The 15525-nt window shown below is 36.2% G+C and overlaps 5 protein-coding genes across 5 annotated transcripts; 2 read left to right on the forward strand and 3 right to left on the reverse strand.

The window, feature by feature from the left end:
• Positions 1 to 407: 407 nt before the first annotated feature.
• Positions 408 to 1189, reverse strand: LOC116318390 (hemoglobin embryonic subunit alpha-like). The gene is made up of 3 exons (XM_031737382.2): positions 1092 to 1189; positions 776 to 983; positions 408 to 545 (listed from the first exon to the last, which is right to left on the reverse strand). The coding sequence occupies exons 1-3, from the start codon at positions 1187 to 1189 to the stop codon at positions 417 to 419; spliced, it is 435 nt and encodes a 144-aa protein (XP_031593242.1). The 3' UTR covers positions 408 to 416.
• A 2672-nt stretch (positions 1190 to 3861) lies between these two features.
• On the forward strand, positions 3862 to 9699 carry LOC120439934 (hemoglobin subunit beta-like). The gene is made up of 4 exons (XM_039611322.1): positions 3862 to 3982; positions 4099 to 4321; positions 4419 to 4568; positions 9537 to 9699. The coding sequence occupies exons 1-3, from the start codon at positions 3891 to 3893 to the stop codon at positions 4545 to 4547; spliced, it is 444 nt and encodes a 147-aa protein (XP_039467256.1). The 5' UTR covers positions 3862 to 3890; the 3' UTR covers positions 4548 to 4568; positions 9537 to 9699.
• LOC120439838 (hemoglobin embryonic subunit alpha-like) lies at positions 6456 to 7414 on the reverse strand. The gene is made up of 3 exons (XM_039611109.1): positions 7317 to 7414; positions 7012 to 7219; positions 6456 to 6677 (listed from the first exon to the last, which is right to left on the reverse strand). The coding sequence occupies exons 1-3, from the start codon at positions 7412 to 7414 to the stop codon at positions 6549 to 6551; spliced, it is 435 nt and encodes a 144-aa protein (XP_039467043.1). The 3' UTR covers positions 6456 to 6548.
• LOC120439933 (hemoglobin subunit beta-like) lies at positions 8802 to 9598 on the forward strand. The gene is made up of 3 exons (XM_039611321.1): positions 8802 to 8956; positions 9067 to 9289; positions 9387 to 9598. The coding sequence occupies exons 1-3, from the start codon at positions 8865 to 8867 to the stop codon at positions 9513 to 9515; spliced, it is 444 nt and encodes a 147-aa protein (XP_039467255.1). The 5' UTR covers positions 8802 to 8864; the 3' UTR covers positions 9516 to 9598.
• A 1020-nt stretch (positions 9700 to 10719) lies between the features above and the next one.
• LOC116321432 (hemoglobin subunit alpha-1-like) lies at positions 10720 to 11900 on the reverse strand. Its single transcript, XM_031741282.2, has 3 exons — positions 11740 to 11900; positions 11445 to 11652; positions 10720 to 10937 (listed from the first exon to the last, which is right to left on the reverse strand). Exons 1-3 carry the CDS (start codon positions 11832 to 11834, stop codon positions 10809 to 10811), a joined length of 432 nt encoding a protein of 143 aa, XP_031597142.1. The 5' UTR covers positions 11835 to 11900; the 3' UTR covers positions 10720 to 10808.
• Positions 11901 to 15525: the final 3625 nt, after the last annotated feature.

Genomic DNA, 15525 nt, shown 5'->3' on the forward strand with positions numbered 1-15525 from the left:
ATCTTGATTTTACTTCAAGTTGTCAGTGGGCTTCTCTATGTCTATGTATGTAGCTTCAGATATGTTATAAGCTTAGGGGAAGAACTAAACAACTGTAAACAACAAGGAAAACTCCTGCTTGGTTTTTGTCAAGTCGTACTACATTTTTGCAAAGGCTTCTTATTACCCTCCTACAAACAGCCAAGTATTTGCAATGGTATCAAAGGTTAGGGCCAGTGTACATCTCTTAAAAAATGGATGTAGATGTGGGCCAATGTGTTGTTGACCAGAATTAGAAAGCTTTTAAATCCTTTAAACTTATTGTTTGCAAACACTAGAAGAATATACAAATAATCACAGCAGTTTGATTGAGTTTGATTTTTATTTTATTATTATTTTTTATTATTCAAATTGAGACATCTGCTCCTGTGTACACTTTAACGGTATTTCTCAGACAATGCATGAGCCACAGCAGCCAGAAACTTGTCCATTGCCACATGGACCTCAGGAGTGAAATCGTTGGGGAACACAGTGGCCAGAACCACGAGGAGGTTGTGAGCAAGAACCTGTGAAAAGATGAAGATCACATTTAAACAAAGCCATGCTGTTAGAAAATGCATGCCAGGGTTAATTATCTCTGTTTATTTGAATACTGCGATTCAGTATTCAGTACTGCTACGAGAAGTTAAACATTAAATGTACATTAAACTTAGAAACGAAGAAACTGCAACTAAACCTTCATAAAAAAAACACAACGAAATCAGGACCACGTTCAGAATTTATTGTATGTCAGTACCTTGAAGTTAGCAGGGTCAACCCTCAGAGTGAAGGCGTGCAGCTCGCTGAGGCTCAGAAGACCACCGGTGAGATCGTCAATTTTGCTGACAGCATCAGTAACTGCAGCCATCACGGTTGCTCCGTGTTTCCTCACCGGGGCAGAGCCGGGGCTCAGGTCCTTCCAGTGGGAGAAGTAAGTCTTGGTCTGAGGGTACACTGTCAGCATCCTGGGTAAAAATGTAAGGTGAGTTAACAGTACATATATTTTAAAAAAAAGGAGCAGATTAAAGCAGTCCATTTGGGGTCGTAGATTATAAATCATAATCCATATTTACCTGGAGACGGCATCACAGCCAATTTGTTCCTCCTTGCCAGCCACTTTAGCCCAAAAGGCTTTGACTGTGTCCTTGTCCTTAGCAGAAAGACTGGTCATCTTGCCTGTTGACTTTTCGTTTGAAGTTGTCTTGACCACCTGAAAAGCTTTAGGCTTTTATATGTAGAACAGTAAACGGACACACCCGACACACCTCAGAGATAGCAACAGGCGCTTGGACAGGCCCACAGTGATATGTAACAGCTTGCGTGAGATAAACAGTGAACCAATTGTCACGCTAGCTTTGAAAACTACTGAAGAAAAAAGGAAATCATTTAAGAGTTTTAAATGGTGTTCACCTATAAAGTTAGTGCACGCAATAAAGAAATAAAACTAAACCAAAGAGTGGAAAAGGGAAATGTATTTCTAGACAGCAAAATCATGAAGTAACATACTTTTATAAATACCTAAAATTGCAATGTTTTTGGCTCATGGGTTACATTAACAAATGAAAATTGTATTTTTAACTTTGACTGTTTATTAAAATAACTGTTTATCATCTGAAATAATCAACTTTGATAAACAGTTCAGTTTTTAAGGTGAGACATAAGTGAATCCCGTATTTATTTATTTTGCAAACAGATATCAGAATGGAAAACAATTAATTAATGATATCAGAGGTTTTTTATAACAAGGCATTTTCTTTTCAAGCATGCGCTAATTTTTTACACTTCGACAGCTGCAATCTTAACAGTGGATAAAACATTCTTATTTTGCTTTTTACACAGGAGATTTTGGACGCATTATTATGTCAATCCACAAATCAGAAATTACCACAACCTATATAAAGTAGTGCTTCTGATATAAAACTGGATACTTAGAAAAAATGTAGTCAGATAAGCAACTAAATGTATGTTTGCTACACTTTCTTTCCACTAGTCTAGAGGAGAAGCTATGGAAGCAAGGTAGCATGTGCATGAAAAATATATATATATATATATATGTGTGTATATATATATATATATATATATATATATATATATATATATATATATATATATGTACATTATGTTTTCTTTGTTCTTTTTAAATGTACTTTAAGAACTTTGTAGTGCAGTAAAAACACATGCAAAGTGCAGGCTTTTGTTATTAACCCTTTTTAATATATTTGACATAATGCACATAATGCATGCATGTACAATCATTTTATCATTATTATTATTTTTAATTATTATTATTTACTTAAAAATATCAAGTGAAAAAAGGTTTTGATCACAACCTGTTTTTATTTTCCAAACAAATTATACTCATTCAGGAACATTGTATATATGTTGAAATTGTTATGTATTTAAACGGTTATAACCTGTTACTGTTTTGTACATAACAAGGTCTTAATAAAATAATGTTTCGAATCCTCATATATCATTCCCCGTATGTCGATATTTTGTCAGTGCAAACACTGGCGGTAAAGAACATTGTTTTAAATTGCTCCATATACCATTATTATCATTTTGATCTTTGCATTAATCTATTGATCTTGAAGCAGAGGTCAAATGCGGTATGATATTTTACATCCTTTTATGGCACTTTTGGTAATTTCACAATACAACCCATACTTGTGAGAATCATAGTTTCTGAGTTCTAAGAATGTTTGTACATTCTTCACCTATAAATCATGAATAAATCCACAATTTCATTGTACTTGGGCTATTTGATGCTATGCTATTAAGTTGATCTTGATGGATGGAAGTGAAATTTTAATGCACTGTTAACACAACCCTACTCCACACCTCTACAAAGTTTTATCAAAATGAATTCAAAATTTGTGGTGCTATCATGAAGTGAGACAGAAAGACACACACACATATGCTCCAAAAAATAACATCCTTGGTGGAGAAAATGAATGAACGAATGAATGAAATGGATGGATGGATGGATGGATGGATGGATGGATGGATGGATGGATGGATGGATGGATGGATGAATCTTAGTTTCTTATCTTAATTGTTTCACCTACGGCCCTTAACATAAATTTGTTTATATGTAGTGTATTTTTTCCTTAAAAAAAATAAAAACATCATGGAGAGAGAAAAAAATATGTTGGTAATTATCAGTACTGTTAATTTGGGGCAGATTTGGATGGTGGTCCAAATTCATTCAAGCAGCCTATTAAAAATTTGATGCAATTTCAACTCATAATTTAAAAATAGACACGAAGATTGCCAAGGAGTCATTACTCAAAATTGAAATTCTGCAGTTAACTGCCGTTTGTTCAGGCAGTGATAACTAAGGTTTGAGGATGACGTTTGTTTCTGCCTTATCTAAACTTCCAACAGGTGGATCCACCCTGAGAGCAATAAATGTCTCCTGGATATCTGTGGGTTTATCTTTACTTTTTTCTTTTTTTGTTCACAAAAGAGCTCACAAGTTGAGACTTCCTGTTTAGACAGAGGTGATCCTTCATTGCAGTGAAACGTAAAAAACAGGACATAAAATACTGAAAGCTAATGAGGCTCACATGTATACCTGAGTGGACACAACTAGCTATCTGAGTGGTCAGAGGCCAGATTAGCAGATTTTGAGAGTGACGAATGAAAATAATTTATAATGTAATTTATGATTCAATGATAACGAAAAAAAAGACACATTTTCTTTGATTCAGTTTGATGGTGAAGTGAATATAGTCCTGCCGAACCCCAGACTGGCACATCCCACTGTCCTACTCCACCCAACTGCATATCTTTGGGTGGAGCAAAACTTTAAAAGCTGCATGCGGTGACCTGCTGACCAACAGGACAAGTGAAAAACTCAACAAGACAAAATGGTTGTGTGGACAGACTTCGAGCGCACCACGATCCAGGACATCTTCTCCAAGATCAACTATGCGGTCGTTGGACAAGCAGCTTTTTCCAGGTATGACCATGTTTCTGATATTTACTCCCTTAAAGAATGTGCGAGATTATATGACACTATATATATGACTCTTCTTTAGTAATTGTGAGCTATTAAAAAATTTTCTGTTTCCGCAGGTGTCTGATTGTGTACCCCTGGACTCAGAGGTATTTCGGTGGATTTGGAAACCTCTACAATGCTGCTGCCATCACATCAAACCCAAGGGTTGCGTCTCATGGAAAAGTTATCATGGAAGCTCTGGAAAAAGCTGTGAAGGACATGGACAACATCAAGGCCACATATGCAGAGCTGAGCGCGCTGCACTCTGAGAAACTGCAGGTGGACCCTGACAATTTCATGGTAGGCCATGCAGAACTGATGGTACTGAATTCTATTGATATTTATGTATTTATTTAGCGTGTTCATGATATCTCATGCATGCTGTGTTGTTTTACAGCTCCTGGGTGACTGCCTGACCATTGTGGTTGCTTCCCAGTTGGGTAAAGCCTTCACTGCTGAGGTCCACGCGGCTTTTCAGAAGTTCCTGGCAGTGGTGGTGTCCTCCCTCAGAAAGCAGTACTACTAGAGAGCTACAGAGAACCGTCACATACTCAGTTTTTTAATCATGTCTTAAAGAGGCTTAAATAAATAAAACAATGAGCATATTCTTCACTTTGTTGGTTTTTCCTTTTCCAACATTTGCAATTATTAGAGTTAAATAATGGGTGTATCTTGTAGTGCAAGCTACTAATTAGCCCATTCTTTCAACTTTTAAATGGTGTCCTCCCTCAGAAAACAGTACTACTGAGAGCTACAGAGGACTGTTTTTAAAGTGTGACTCAAAATGCTGTTAATAAATAAGATATATGAAGCATATACCTCAAGTTGTTCGTTTTATTTCCCTTTTTTCAGAATATATGGTCATATTAGACAGTAAATAAAAGTAACTCTTTGAAAGCCTTGTAAGCTTTGTTCATATATAGAAAAATATATAGGCCTACACACTCTTCTTTTATACTGTTCTGTGAGACAGCTGATGTACAAACGAAATACAACTACATCCAAAAACAAACACACACAGAAAAATGTAGCAAGGTGATACTTGTAAATAGACAACACCATTGTGTCTTCTAGTTGATGGTATCCATCACAACCATAAATTCAGTATGTAGCCCACTGAACTATGTGAGATAAGTTGTGTTGACTCATTAGTGTAGAATTACATTAAAAATGTGTTCAGAATTTGTAAACTGTATGACATGATTCATGTCATAAATCATGATACACTGCTCTCCTCTACATAAACTGCCTATATAGATTTAAAGTATCAGTATCAGTATTGGTATGGGCCGTACTATCTTCTTCTGGGGTGTTTTTTTTTTTTAAAGGCATTACTTCGAGTAAATCAGATTGTGCTGTAACTGATCGAGGTCAAATAAACTGTCAATTACTAATAAGAGCATGTGACTCTTGCCATGGTTATAATGAAAATATAGTTTGCAGCGTTTGGTTTTATAAATCATTTGAACGTACACATTTTTTTTCTTTGCTTTACAAATTTTGTTGATTATTGCATTGCTCTGGAAAATTTTAAAAGAATCATAAAAAATAATAAGGATGATAGCGAAGATAAGCTAAAATGTCAGCAGATGTTTTCAAACTACAGCATGTCCTGCTTTGTTATGTTCTGGGTTTATCTTGGATTGGATTTTCCGTGTTATTTTAAAGCATAATTGCTGCAGCAACAATACATATACAGGCATTTTAAAAGTTATTTTATAGAATGAATAGAATTAATGTTGATATTATTAAAGAAATATAATCGTCAGAATATTAATTTGTGCTGGGATCTGCAAAACATCGGCAACCTCCTAGCCTACAATAAAGTTATAGCAATGTTACTTTTATTACACAACATTATAGCTACAGAAAAAAACAAAATCGTTACTCTGTGGCAGCTGCATGTAATGGTTCCCATATGGAAAAGAAATACGAAAAACTTATAAAAGACTTGCATCAGCTTTAGCTTGTTTCATATAGTGAATCATATAAGGCTTATATGATTTACTCATGAAAGTGGCCACTTTCTCATTGCTTTCATATATTGTTTTAGGAAGTATCCAAAACATTCAAGTTTCATTTTTATAATTTTTCAAGGGATCTTATATCTGTTTTCACTGTTGTATGCTTTTCATACAAGTTTCACACAAGACAGATACAAACCTTATAAGATTTATATATATCTTTTCCATATGGGTAAGCTATATTACTTTGAACACTCTTTCTGTGATTGCACAGTAAGTTTTATTTAGTGGCCAACTGAAAGCTTATTGGCCACTCATCTTGACTTTTAATAAATTCTGGCACATTTTCTTGGCCTTTCATCTCAGCCCTCCTTTATTACACGTATTATTATTGTTTTTATTTTTTAGATTTGCCACTAAATTGAAAGTTAATATCAACTTTAAAGAAATTCGCTTCACTACACAGATAACAGCTGTACTGTATTAGATTTATTTGTTTATTTTTACATTAAAATTCAGTTTGGGAGTATCCAAGCCCATGTTTTTGGCTGTCGGTGTGCAGTTTATCGGTACTTTTCAGACAGGGCAAGCGCCACCGCAGTCAGAAACTTGTCAATAGCCACGTGGACCTCGGGGGTGAAGTCGTTGGGGAATGTGGTGGACAGTACCACGAGGAGGTTGTGAGAGAGAACCTGTGAAAACATGATAGCCACATTTAAAGTCACATTTAATTGCTGCAATGTTCTGCAAACATTGTTTTTGTACGATTGAACCGCACAGTGTGGGTTAAGTGTAATTCAGACATGTTCTGTTTAATAATGTTTCTGTGAGAAATAGATATGCTTGGGAACAGCTATTTGGGAATAAAACTTGGGATGTCTAAAGACAAAAAAGTATTAAATCTAGTACATTTTTTAAAAATATTAATAGCATAATGCACAAAAGTTGCAATCTGTTTTATTTAAGTCCAAACCTTCACAGCAAAACACTAAAAAGTTTCACTGCTATGATTTAACAAATAAGTACCTTGAAGTTTGCAGGGTCCACTCTCAGAGTGAAGGCGTGCAGCTCACTGAGGCTCAGAAGAGCTCCGGTCAGATCATCAATTTTGCTGACGGCATCAGTAACTGCAGCCATCACAATTCCTCCGTGTTTCCTCACCGGGTCAGAACCGGGACTCAGGTCCTTCCAGTGGGAGAAGTAAGTCTTGGTCTGAGGGTACACTGTCAGCATCCTGGGTAAAATGTAAGTTAAGTGAATAGTAGGTAAAAAATGCAGCAGAGGGTCTGTCCATTTGGGGTCAAAGGTTGTAAATCATAAGGCATATTTACCTGGAGACAGCATCACAACCGATGTCCTCCTCCCTGCCAGCCACTTTAGCCCAAAACGTTTTGACTATGTTCTTGTCCTTTTCGGAAAGGGTCGTCATGTTGCCTGCTTTTGTTTTGTTTTTCCCTTTTCCTGATCAGCTCAAACTATGGGGGATTTTATACATGAAACAGGCAATGGACACACCCGGGCCACCTCAGAGATATGACCACAAGGGTCTGCTCAAGATAAACGCAAGACAAAATTGTGATGGTGGCTCTGAAGACCAGTCCGCAAGCCAGTCTCAAGGCAGTGTTTATTTATTCATTTATTTATGTAATAAATTAATTCAATTAATCCAATTGAATACTAAAAGTTTGCAGTTTTAAAATCCAAAAGATAGATTTCCGGTGACAGTGATTGCAATCTTTGAGTCTGTTGGTGTTCATATTAATGTGGTGCTGAAATAAGTCAGAGCAGTTACAAAATGGAAATTTTAAATTTATAGGTCTATAAGATAATGGGCTTAATAATAACAATAATAATAATAATAATAATAATAATAATAATTATTATTATTATTATTATAATAATAATAATAATAATAATAATAACAATAATGCCAGAACATATTATAAAAAATTACGTAGCATACTGAAAAACCAGAATTACCAGAATTAAACATGTAGAGGACTAGAAATACTGATTCAAGTTCTAGATTTTGCAAGGCTGTCAGTTACCAACATGATGACTGGCTTGTACATGTTGACGTCATATCTTAGCAGCCAACACCTTACTGAAACATATCTGATGTTCAACTGGTGGGTGCACACTGAGCCGTTAGCCTCAGGAAGGAAAGTTGATTTCAAGGTCCACATGTGAGCACAGGGCATGATAACTCTGCCAAAATCAACCTAAAATTAGCGGAAGAGATATAGAAGTATATATGGAAAAATGAGACCAAAGAAGTTTCAATAAAAACCAAAATGCTATCTCTCCAGCGCAGTGGAATCTTCTGGGTTTTTGTTTTGTTTTGTTTTGTTTTGTTTTTATCTCACCTTATCTTTAAACATTCATTTGTTTATGTTTATTTACAGTTAATTAAGCTAATTAAAAAAAAAAACTTCTGCAGATCTGTTAAATGAGACTGGGATTTGGTCTGTGAGTCAGCTCGATTCACAAGGTGTTCTTATGATATTCTGAATTTCCTGAACTTAAAAATGTAGCTCTGTGTGATCCCCTAACATTGAAATGATTTTTTAAAACTGTAATACTGAAAACATCAGTTAACGAAAACGTTTATGAATAATGAAACTAATTAAATAAGCTGGCAAAAATGTGACGAAGACGTAACTGCGCTCTGATAGAACTGGAAAACTTATTTTCTCTTAACTGGTTTTTAAGTTACACGAACAAATAAGTACAAAGCGTTACATGTAACCCGGTTTAGCCATCCCACTGTCCTACTCCACCCAACTGCATATCTTTGGGTGGAGCGAAACGGCTCCTTTAAAAGCTGCGTGTGGTGGGCTGCTGAACAGCAGGACAAGTGAAAAACTCAACAAGGCAAAATGGTTGTGTGGACAGACTTCGAGCGCACCACGATCCAGGACATCTTCTCCAAGATCGACTATGCGGTCGTTGGACAAGCAGCTTTTTCCAGGTGAGTTTCTGATATTTACTCCCTTAAAGAATGTGCAAGATTATATGACACTATATATATGACTCTTCTTAAGTAATTGTGAGCTATTAAAAAATTTTCTGTTTCCGCAGGTGTCTGATTGTGTACCCCTGGACTCAGAGGTATTTCGGTGGATTTGGAAACCTCTACAATGCTGCTGCCATCACATCAAATCCAAAGGTTGCTGCTCATGGAAAAGTTATCATGGAAGCTCTGGAAAAAGCCGTGAAGGACATGGACAACATCAAGGCCACATATGCAGAGCTGAGCGCGCTGCACTCTGAGAAACTGCAGGTGGACCCTGACAATTTCATGGTAGGCAATGCTGAACTGATGGTACTGAATTCTATTGATATTTATGTATTTATTTAGCGTGTTCATGATATCTCATGCATGCTGTGTTGTTTTACAGCTCCTGGGTGGCTGCCTGACCATTGTGGTTGCTTCCCAGTTGGGTAAAGCCTTCACTGCTGAGGTCCACGCGGCTTTTCAGAAGTTCCTGGCAGTGGTGGTGTCCTCCCTCAGAAAGCAGTACTACTAGAGAGCTACAGAGAACCGTCACATACTCGGTTGTTAAACTGTACCTCAAAATGATGTTAATAAATAAGATATATGAAGCATATACCTCAAGTTGTTTGTTTTATTTCTTTTTTCATAATAGGACCGTCACATACTCTGTTTTTTTAATCATGTCTTAGGAGGCTTAAATCAATAAAATAACGAGCATATGCTGGTTTTTCTTTGTTGGTTTTTCTTTTTCCAGCATTTGCAACTATATCAGGGTGTAACAGAAAAGTTAAATAATGGGTGTAAGATATTAATTAGCCTATTCTTTCAAATTTTAAATAAGATGGTGTAAAATAAATAAATAAGTTATGCTGTAACTTTAGCATCAAAGGACCTCTCATAAATTATGACGGATGATGTGAGACCGATGATGAAGTGAAATTAAACTACAAATAGACCGGACCGACTCTGTAAACGCACAGCATTCAGTATTACTGATTATTAGTGATTTAACAGTTTACGGATTTAACAGTGCACTGTCAGAGGGTCAGCCTCTTTCACTCAAACAACAACCATTTTTCTGGTCCAACATGTGACATTTTACATAATTTACATAATTTCCTTTAGGATTAATAAAGTATTCTGATTCTGATTTAATGATAGTGAAGTCGACTGCGACAGAGTAGGATTATAATTTCATGAAGCTTCTGATTCATGTTTCTGGAAGCGGTGGAAAAAGTATTTAATTGAATAAATCACGCAGTATTAGGTGTCAGATAAATGCAGTGGCCTAAACCAGTTGTGTTTCGTCAATATACTGGAGTCAAGCTGAAAATACTACACAACAGTTTTTCATTGAAACAAAATAATCTGGGTAGAACTGTCTGCCAAGATCTTTACCATTTGTATAAAAAAAATTTTGAGAGCTCATTTCCTGTAATGTTTTTTTTTCCCCAACAATTCCAGTATAGGCTATTTCACAAGCAGCGATTAGTAGACAACTTTTATACTGTTATATTTTTGAGTTGTCTCAGTAGAAAGATATGCTTTTCACAAATTGCTTGTATTTTCTTTAGCAATACCAGTTATCCTCCAGATATACAACTCGTTAAAGTTCTCATGTTCATCGTCAGTCTTAAAATAGTTTGTGTGTTCATTCTGGCATTGTTTTATTTTAAACTTTTATTCTGCTTCTGTATTTTTACGGTACACCACAAAAAAAACCCCAAACAAACAAGGCAGTTTCATTGCATTAGATTTATTCAGATTCAGACTGGCAGTGAGTAGCAATCTGAGCCCCTGCCGCTCGTCGCCTCCAGTATGCAATTTATCGGTATTTCTCAGACAGGGCACGAGCCAAGGCACCCAGGAACTTGTCTAAAGCCATGTGGACCTCAGGGGTGAAGTCGACGGGGAACATGGTGGCCAGAACCACCAGGATGTTCTGAGCAAGAATCTGTGAAAAGATCATAACAAAGATCGTGACACTTATTTAGCAGAATCAGGGATTATGATATCCTAAATCAGTCTATCCTGTGTTTCTTCCGTGACAGAGTCGTGCTTTGACTTGCTGACAACACTGAGGCAACTTCCCTGTTTGTTTAAAAGGTTAACATTTTTGCGCTACAGCAGCTGAAACACACATTTCATTTATCCTAAAGATAACTGTAGCTCGATGTCACGAATTGGGGTTCAACTTATGACTTGTTTATATTTGCAAATGGCCTTATCCATGTGTGGATGGGGCAGATTTGTATGCTTCTAAATCAAAGAATAATTAATGATGACGTTACAGTTCCTCACTATAACTGATGCAGTCTCAACCAGTAGCCTATGGAGGCACATTTAAATAAAAACTACCAAAACCAATGTTTAAGCAAGCGTTTAATTTGTAGTCCAATTAATCTTTAAAGCAAACAAACAGGTTTTCTGAACTGCTTTCATGATTTAATAAAAAAAATACCTTGAAGTTTGCAGGGTCCACTCGCAGAGTGAAAGCATGCAGCTCACTGAGGGTAAGAAGACTCCCTGCCAAGTCGTCGATTTTGTTCACAGCATCGGTTATTGAAGCTACCACGATTCCTCCGTGCTTCCTCACTGGGGCAGAGCCGGGGCTCAGGTCCTTCCAGTGGGAGAAGTAAGTCTTGGTCTGAGGGTACACTGTCAGCATCCTGGGCAAAAACACAGGTGAGTAAGCCAGTAAGTAATAGATAAAAATGCAGAAGCGGGTTAAATTCGCCTCATTTTTTCTTATTTACCTGGCAACAGCGTCACTGCCAATGTCTCCCGCCCTTCCCGACACTTTAGCCCAAAAGGCCTTGACTGTCTCCTTGTCCTTTGCAGAAAGACTCATCTTGCCTCTTGACTTTTTTCAGTTCAATGCCGCGTTCGCCGCAAACAGAGGGGTTTTGTAGATGCAGCGGAACATAGGCACACCCAGCCCCCCTTAAAGATAATGCTATAGGCGTTTGGAAGGATTCCAAATGATATGTAACAGCTGGCATGAGATAAACACTAAACCAAAGTCTCACGGTGTTCTATAATATCGGACGAAACGATCAGAATTATATTTCACACTGGCATCCAATTGAAACGTACAAAACTGACAGCTAGTGAAACCCTCATATGGGATCTTGTGTACAAGCCAAATATCTTATCGTTTCAGATTTGCCCCACACTGGAAATGCGCTGTTGGGGGATGTTAAAGGTCTATAAATGACCTCCAGTTTGGATTTAATCCAAACATTTTTATTTTGGCTCACTCCTTTAGATTAATAAATCTAAAGATGATTTTTCATTTGTACTGATTAAACAGGTGTTTATCCTCACAAATCATACTCCTTAGGTTAAAGTGTCTGTGAAGGTTCTCAGTCATCCAGGTCATCATAGTCAAAGGAGTTTGCGAAGAAAGGAGGTTAAAGCTTTTATTTAGTTTTACCCCAAACTACAAGAAAATATAAGAAATGTAAATATAACTTAGTAACTGCCATTGCAATATTTTATGTACACTCAAAAGGACTTTATGTCCAAAATGTTGAATTCAAGTAATTTGATTAAATGTAAATTTTCCATATAATTTTCTTACATACATGTCAAACGCTAAATGTAATGGAATTTGGTCAAATAAAATGTACTTGACTGGTATACATTCAATTTATATCAAAAATATTTTCCGTAATAATTAATTCTGAATAAATAAACCTTTGATTTCATATGTTCCAGTTGCCTTTATTGAAAAACTATTGTTTCATGTTTATAACGGTCAAAAATAACTTTTTATTGTACATATCACTGTAAAAAAAAATCCTAATATAAAAGTATTTTACTGTGTATTTTACAGTTTTGTTCTGTTCTTCTAGAATATCATTAAATTTACATAAATAGACTGTGATTTCACATTTCAAATGTAAATTAACGTCAAATCACTGTAATATAATAAAACACAATGTTTTTGTTTTTTTAAATGTATTTGTCTGTACATATGCATATTTAGATTGTTAAAATACATTCACAAATGTATCATAATTTCACAAATATGTGTCCGTTTGAAAGATTGAACTGTTAAATTCAAATGTAATGCTATGGAAAAATATATAAAATGATTCTCATAAACTTTTTTTTTACATCAAATAATTATTATTATTATTGCTATTTAGGGCGATCGTGGCTCAAGAATTGGCAGTTATTAGTCCTTTATTTATTCAGGTAAAAATCTCATTGAGATTTAAAATCTCATTTCCAAGAGAGACCTGGCAGTTCGCCTTGTAATTAGAAGATTGCCGGTTCGAGCCCTGGCTCGGACATTCTCGGTCGTTGTGTCCTTGGTGATATGGCAGCCTCGCCTCTGTCAGTCTGTCCCAGGGCGTGCAATCCATTATTATTTAAACCAACTGTTAACTGTAGATTTCTGTACATTTAAGTATTATTATTCATATTGCCACATTCATTGACCTTGTTTATAGGTAATTTCATTGTTTAATCACATTAACATGTTCCCAATTTAATGTTTAAAAGCACTTGAAAAAGGCAAAATCCTATGTAAAATTAGGGCAACAAACTGTATTGTCATTACTGAAAATAACCGTATTTTTATGAGAAAGTTATTTTCTGTTATTTTATGGTATTATTTTGGCGACCCAGCTGCCGAAATATTACTGTTTTTCTAGGATTTTTTTTTTAACAGTGTACATACATATGTATATATGCTTGTGTTTATTTACTTTCTAATTCACTGTCTTTCTAATTGCAATTTCATATGAAAAATATATGAGCTAAATTAAATCAGTACGCTTTTGTAATCAGTCCGTGGATTCTGATTTAAAATCTAAGTTCTACAATTAATTAATAGGGCTGTTGGTTGTGCTATCAGTTACAAACATGATGATTATGCCATTCGTGGTGTTCGTTTTTACTGTGAGGCTTATCGCTTCAGTGGGTGGGCCTGTTTAACAAGATAATGCAGGAGTAGCAGCAGCCTCACTGGCTGCACCACGACATATCGATGCGGTTACAATTATAGATTCACTCTTGAGGTTAGTTTATTTCATTGAATTGCAGGGAGTCGGGTATTTACCTCATGTTTTGAGTTGGTGTTCTCTTTTTCGACCACTGAAAATCTGCTTTGACTTTTGTCCACCAAATAATACCAAGTGTGCTCAGCCCTGTAGGCTGACTGAACCCCCATAGTCTATCTTATCGTCTTCTTTTTGAGCGGCTTCAGTTTTTCTTTATAAACCTTGTAACTATGCACCGCTCTTAGTCATACCTCCCGACCATGTCCGATATGATTATGACAGAACAACAAAATGACTCTGGTCCTCGTTCTGTCGGTAGCTGACTGCAGTGCTCTCACACAAGCAGGGGTCTGTTGCACCATACTCATTTTTGTCCGGCAGTGACTTCTTGTGGCAAAGAAGAGAATTGCACTCTTATGATCAGTTGCCTTGTTCATCTGGGACAATTAGCCACACACCAGGGGCGATTATATATTACCACTAGGAGGCCTCAGCCCCCAGTCATAACGTCATTCATATTTGCCTTACAATTATATTAACGTATTATGCTGCTTGTAAACATATTTCATAATTTTCACCTTTGCAGACCTAAATTTCACAGGATAAACATTAAAGCATATCCAGTCTATTTTTTGGATTACCTACTGCAGTGTTTAACCCTTTCATGCATGAATTATGACAACCTCAATCAGGATCTTTAGTCATCTTTAGGTATAAAAAAAAGATTTTTGAACTTCATTTTCTTAAACATGTATTTTTCAAAGAGTTTGTTACATGTCCACTTAGGTGGACAACCTACATTTTGACTTATATTTTGTATGGAGTGAGACATCAGTGTCCAATGTTGTGGTTTATGTGCAAATATGCCACCAACACTGACACAAATACAAAAAAACAGCCTTTGAATAGCTGACCACTGTAGTGACCACTATGCACGAAGAATGATTCTGAATAAATGATCACAGTTCTTAATATAACTTTTGAAATTAAGTTGAAGGAAAATTTGTAGCAAAGCAGAAAAAGAGGAGAAACTTGCACTTGCACAAACTTTAGATCATGAAATCATCATCAATTAATGTGGGCAAAACAGAAGCTACAGCTTTTGCTGTCTTTGACTACACCTCCAAAAGTTGAATCTGTTCATCTGGACGTAACGCTACGTCCAGATGAACAGATTCAACTTTTGGAGATTTACTTTCCTGGATGATTGAGAATGCATCAAGACGTTTGACTACACCTGTTTGATTTTACTCTTTACCTCAAACCCTCTCCATCCCCGTCTCTCATGCAGCTCCTCTGTATGAGTGCACTAATAGCAACATGACATCAAGAACACTGGACTTGATTTCACTGTAATCTGTTGTACGATCTCCAACAGATAAGCCTGAAAAATGTAACATTAAAAGGCCATGTTGCTTTTAGGGTGGTTGAGCATCCTGAAAAGGGTCTAAACGCGCCAGTGCTGCACATTGCGTATTTCTTACTTAATACTCACATTTTTCACACAATGTGAATATTAGGACATCTTTT

The sequence above is a fragment of the Oreochromis aureus genome, linkage group 4 (genome assembly GCF_013358895.1).
Source record: "Oreochromis aureus strain Israel breed Guangdong linkage group 4, ZZ_aureus, whole genome shotgun sequence".
Lineage (NCBI taxonomy): Eukaryota > Metazoa > Chordata > Actinopteri > Cichliformes > Cichlidae > Oreochromis > Oreochromis aureus.

Excerpts from the sequence above, each read along its gene's own strand:
- LOC120439933 (XM_039611321.1), top strand. The coding sequence starts at position 8,865 with ATGGTTGTGTGGACAGACTTCGAGCGCACCACGATCCAGGACATCTTC. Across the intron at positions 8,957-9,066 it reads GGACAAGCAGCTTTTTCCAG|GTGTCTGATTGTGTACCCCT; the intron begins GTGAGTTTCTGA and ends CTGTTTCCGCAG. Across the intron at positions 9,290-9,386 it reads TGGACCCTGACAATTTCATG|CTCCTGGGTGGCTGCCTGAC; the intron begins GTAGGCAATGCT and ends GTTGTTTTACAG.
- LOC120439934 (XM_039611322.1), top strand. The coding sequence starts at position 3,891 with ATGGTTGTGTGGACAGACTTCGAGCGCACCACGATCCAGGACATCTTC. Across the intron at positions 3,983-4,098 it reads GGACAAGCAGCTTTTTCCAG|GTGTCTGATTGTGTACCCCT; the intron begins GTATGACCATGT and ends CTGTTTCCGCAG. Across the intron at positions 4,322-4,418 it reads TGGACCCTGACAATTTCATG|CTCCTGGGTGACTGCCTGAC; the intron begins GTAGGCCATGCA and ends GTTGTTTTACAG.
- LOC120439838 (XM_039611109.1), bottom strand. The coding sequence starts at position 7,414 with ATGACGACCCTTTCCGAAAAGGACAAGAACATAGTCAAAACGTTTTGG. Across the intron at positions 7,220-7,316 it reads GGTTGTGATGCTGTCTCCAG|GATGCTGACAGTGTACCCTC; the intron begins GTAAATATGCCT and ends CATTTTACCCAG. Across the intron at positions 6,678-7,011 it reads TGGACCCTGCAAACTTCAAG|GTTCTCTCTCACAACCTCCT; the intron begins GTACTTATTTGT and ends ATGTTTTCACAG.
- LOC116321432 (XM_031741282.2), bottom strand. The coding sequence starts at position 11,834 with ATGAGTCTTTCTGCAAAGGACAAGGAGACAGTCAAGGCCTTTTGGGCT. Across the intron at positions 11,653-11,739 it reads GGCAGTGACGCTGTTGCCAG|GATGCTGACAGTGTACCCTC; the intron begins GTAAATAAGAAA and ends GTTTTTGCCCAG. Across the intron at positions 10,938-11,444 it reads TGGACCCTGCAAACTTCAAG|ATTCTTGCTCAGAACATCCT; the intron begins GTATTTTTTTTA and ends ATCTTTTCACAG.
- LOC116318390 (XM_031737382.2), bottom strand. The coding sequence starts at position 1,189 with ATGACCAGTCTTTCTGCTAAGGACAAGGACACAGTCAAAGCCTTTTGG. Across the intron at positions 984-1,091 it reads GGCTGTGATGCCGTCTCCAG|GATGCTGACAGTGTACCCTC; the intron begins GTAAATATGGAT and ends ATTTTTACCCAG. Across the intron at positions 546-775 it reads TTGACCCTGCTAACTTCAAG|GTTCTTGCTCACAACCTCCT; the intron begins GTACTGACATAC and ends ATCTTTTCACAG.